Source organism: Quercus suber, unplaced genomic scaffold (assembly GCF_002906115.3).
Source record: "Quercus suber isolate HL8 unplaced genomic scaffold, Cork oak 2.0 scaffold_171, whole genome shotgun sequence".
In the NCBI taxonomy this organism is placed as follows: domain Eukaryota; kingdom Viridiplantae; phylum Streptophyta; class Magnoliopsida; order Fagales; family Fagaceae; genus Quercus; species Quercus suber.
Genome location: NW_027069631.1, coordinates 1,051,593 through 1,055,665, shown reverse-complemented (window position 1 = coordinate 1,055,665; position 4,073 = coordinate 1,051,593). Strand labels below are relative to the sequence as shown.

Here is a 4,073-nt window from a genome sequence, read left to right as displayed (position 1 = left end):
GTTCATAAAATTCCCTGAAAGGTGTATACAATGATTTTCCAAATGAAGTTTTTGACATTCTGTTGTGTGATTTTTGCTAAGGGTTCAGCTTCTACCTATTTAGTAAAATAATCTATTCCTACTACAAAAAACTTCATCTGTCTAGTTTCAATTAGGAAGAGGCCTAAAATATCCAAATCTCATTGTGCAAAAGGCCAAGGGGCTATCATTGGAGTGAGATACTCTGATGGCTGTCTAGGAACATTACTAAAACGTTGACATTGATCACATACCTTGACATATGCCTTAGCATCAGTTTGGATGGTTGGCCAATATTATCTTACACGGACAACCTTATGGACGAGTGATCTGACTCCTGAGTGGTTACCACATGCTCCTTCATGAACTTCCCTCAACACGTAATTCGCCTCATCTTGAGCTAAACACCTTAGGTATGGCTAGGAAAAGCTTCTTTTGTATAACACATCATCTATAAGGATGTACCTTGCTAATTTAACCCTGAGTTTTCTGGCTTCGTCCTTCCCCTCTGGAAGCCTTCTGTCCTTCAAGTATGATACTATTGGGGTCATCCAATTTTCCTCACCTTCTATTTGTAACACTTTTAGGAGGTCTATGCTTGGCATGTATTATACTTCATCGAACTCTTCTTTTGCTTTGTTCGTGGAGGCTTCATTTGCTAGAGTATCTGCTTCCATGTTCTCTTCCCTTGGGATTTGAACAAAATCAGCTTCTTTGAATTTCTTCACAAGGCATACCACCTTCTTTAAATATCTCTTCATTCTGTCTTCCTTGGCTTCACATGTCCCATTTACTTGGCCTATGACCAACTGAGAGTCTCCTAAGACAAGTATTGAATCTGCTTCCACTGATTTAGCTAACTCTAACCTTTTAAGAAGGGTTTCATACTCCACTTCATTGTTAATTGTTTGGTATTGCAAGCGAACCTTGTGCTTCAATTTATCTCTTTCTGGTGACTGCAAAACAACTCTTATACCTCCTACATGCAGCGTAGACGATCCATTTACATGGTTGACCCATTTTTTATTGTCTTTTCTCTTATCTAAGTTGTCATAACTTGGAGTGAACTCTGCAATGAAATCTATCAGGGCTTGAGTCTTTATTGCATTTCTCAATTGGTACCGAATATCAAATTCACTGAGCTCAACTGCCTATTGGATTAGTCGTCCTGCAGCTTCTAGTTTGTTCATTGCCTTCTTGAGTGGATGGTCTGTCATGACATTGATGACATGAACTTGGAAGTAGTGTCTTAACTTCCTAAAAGCTGTTATTAGTGCAAAGGCTAACTTCTCTATCAGTGGGTACCTTCCTTTTGCCCCTCTCAGTGCTCGGCTAGTGTAATGCATAGGTTTTTGCACCTTCTCTTCCTCTTTAATCAACGTTGAACTCACGACATGCGGGGACACTGCTAAGTATAGATATAGTCTTCTCCTAGCACGGACGGATTTAACAATGAAGCTGTGGTATGATAGTCCTTTAGATCTTGGAGGGCCTTTTGACACTCGTTCATCCATTCGAATGCCTTCTTGAGAATTTTAAAGAAGGGCAAACACTTATTTGTGACTCTTGAAACAAACCTGTTCAGAGCTGCAACCCGTCCAATAAGGGGTTGGACTTCTTTGATGTTCTTCAGTGGTTCCATATTCAATATTGCTTGGATTTTGTCTGGATTTGCTTCAATATCTCTCTGTGAAACCATGAATCCTAAAAACTTTCCTGACGATACTCCGAATGCACATTTACTTAGGTTTAGCTTTATCTTATATCGCCTAAGTGTTTCAAAGGTTTCCTAAAGATCGTCCAAATGGCTTCCCTTGTCCAAGCTCTTTACAAGCATGTCGTTAATGTACACTTCCACATTCCGTCCTATTTGTGGACAGAACATGTGATTCACTAACCTTTGATAAATCGCCCCTGCGTTCTTCAGACCAAAAGGCATTATCTTATAACAGAACAAACCTTGATTGGTAATAAAGGAGATCTTTTCTTGGTCAGCCTTGTTCATCTTTATCTGATTATATCCTGAGAAGGCGTCTATAAAGCTCAACAGTTGATGGCTAGCTGTAGAATCAACCAATTAATTAATACGCGGCAAAGGATAACTATCCTTAGGGCAAGCCTTGTTCAAGTTAGTGAAGTCTACGCACATCCTCTGCTTGCCATTTGCCTTCTTCACCATCACTACATTCGCTAACCAATCCGGGTAATAAACTTCCCAGATAAACTGTGATGTGGTTAGTTTCTGAACCTCTTCCTTGATAGCCTTATCTTGTTCAGGAGCGAACACCCTCTTCTTTTGACGAACAAGCTTAGAAGAGGGGAACACATTCAATCGATGAGTAATTACACTTGGATCAATACCTGGCATGTCGTCATGACTCCATGCAAAAACATCGATACTATCCCTCAGAAACTGGACGAGGTCTTTTTTCGCCTTCTCCTTCATGCTTGTTCCAATTCTAGTGAACTTCTCAAGATCACTTTCTTGTAATAAAACATCTTCCAATACTTCAGTAGGTTCCGCAACAATTCTTCTCTCTTCTATACTTAGTTTGCACCTGCTCATCCAAAGCCAACATGGCTAGATAACATTCTCTGACTGCCAACCGGTCTCCTTGTGCTTGTCCTATCCCGTACTCTGTAGAGAATTTGACTAATAGGTGGTAGATAGATGTTACTGCCTTCCAACTATTTAAGGTTGGCATTCCAATGATGGCATTGTATGAGGATGAACAATCCACCATAAGAAAATTCACTTCCTTAGTTATCTGCTGTGGGTATGATCCCACCACTATAGGCAATGTAATGGTGCCTACGGGCTGCACTTTCATTCCTCCAAATCCTATCAGTGGTGAACATGCTGGATGAAGTTGATCTCGTCCAAGCCTCATCTACTAGAAGGCAGGATAATACAATATATCCGCCTGAGCTTCCATTATCCACCAACACCCTCTTAGTTATGTAATCTGCAATGAGTAGGGTAATGAAAATTGAAGGACTTGCCTTCCTGTTGTCTCGGTCTTTCTTATTTTCCGTTTACCCCTTCTTTGGACAAGGCCCTTGTTCAGAGTGACGTGTGGGGTTCGCTTCCATTCTCTCAGCTCTCTTCCTCTTCTTAACTATGATTGCATCTTCTGCATTCATAAAGTTTTGGGCTGAATGGACGAGTTCAGCCATGGGCTGAGGTTCTTTCTCATAAAGCTTGTGAATGAACAAATTCGAGTTAACCCATTGTGGAAGGCTGCCAATAATAGCTTGTCGTCCACCTCATCCACTATCAGTGCTTCCTAGTTGAAACAAGTGATGAAGGACCGCAGACTTTCATTCTCTCCTTGTTCTATAATTAAAAAGCTAGACGAGGAGCGCTTGTGTCTTTGTCCTCCGATGAAATTATTGACAAACAACTTACTCAATTCTTCAAAAGAACTGACTGTGCTTGGAGATATCTTGCTAAACCACACTCGTGCTGGTCCTTTAAGGGTGGTAGGGAAGGCTCTACACACAATCTCGTCTAGAACCCCTTAGAGGTGCATTGTAGTCTTGAAAGTAGCAATATGATTGAAAGGATCGCGTGTTCCATTATATGAATCCAAGGAAGGCATTTTGAACTTTGGGAGCAAGGGATGGCCATTGATGGAAGTTGTGAAAGGAGAATCTGTTCGGTGAATCAAATCCTCTACGAGATTTGCCCTTCTCATGTTCTCCTTCATTTCGTCCATAACCTTCCTCATCTGATCCATCTCTTTCTCCAAGTGTGGCACCTTTCGCGAAGTGGTCCCTTGATTGAGTTTCAACATTTCCCCTTCTATCTTCTTGACTCTGGGCTTGTCCTTCAGCATATCCTTCATGGCGCTGCCTCTTTATCTCTCTAGTCAATTCTTGGTTCTAGTGAGTTAACTCCGCCATGGACTGTATATGTTGGATGGAAGGCGGTTGCGTGACAGGCACTGATTGGTGATCTCGGTTGGGATTGCTAGAAGCATCCCTACTCTCTTGGTAGCATGAACTAGTGGCCCTTGATCTTGTCTGAACCATTCAGCCTTTTGTCAGAGAAA

The 4,073-nt window shown here is 41.4% G+C and overlaps 1 protein-coding gene across 1 annotated transcript; it reads right to left on the bottom strand.

Moving 5' to 3' along the window:
• Positions 1-626: 626 nt before the first annotated feature.
• LOC136069463 (uncharacterized) lies at positions 627-3,195 on the bottom strand. Its single transcript, XM_065778017.1, has 4 exons — positions 3,059-3,195; positions 2,179-2,576; positions 1,978-2,079; positions 627-1,087 (listed from the first exon to the last, which is right to left on the bottom strand). Exons 1-4 carry the CDS (start codon positions 3,193-3,195, stop codon positions 627-629), a joined length of 1,098 nt encoding a protein of 365 aa, XP_065634089.1.
• Between the last annotated feature and the right edge of the window lie 878 nt (positions 3,196-4,073).

Coding starts and splice junctions, on each gene's coding strand:
- LOC136069463 (XM_065778017.1), bottom strand. CDS start 3,195: ATGGCTGAACTCGTCCATTCAGCCCAAAACTTTATGAATGCAGAAGAT. Junction 2,080..2,178: donor GATGGTGAAGAAGGCAAATG/GCAAGCAGAGGA, acceptor TTGATTCTACAG/CTAGCCATCAACTGTTGAGC. Junction 1,088..1,977: donor CTCCTTTATTACCAATCAAG/GTTTGTTCTGTT, acceptor ATTTCATTGCAG/AGTTCACTCCAAGTTATGAC.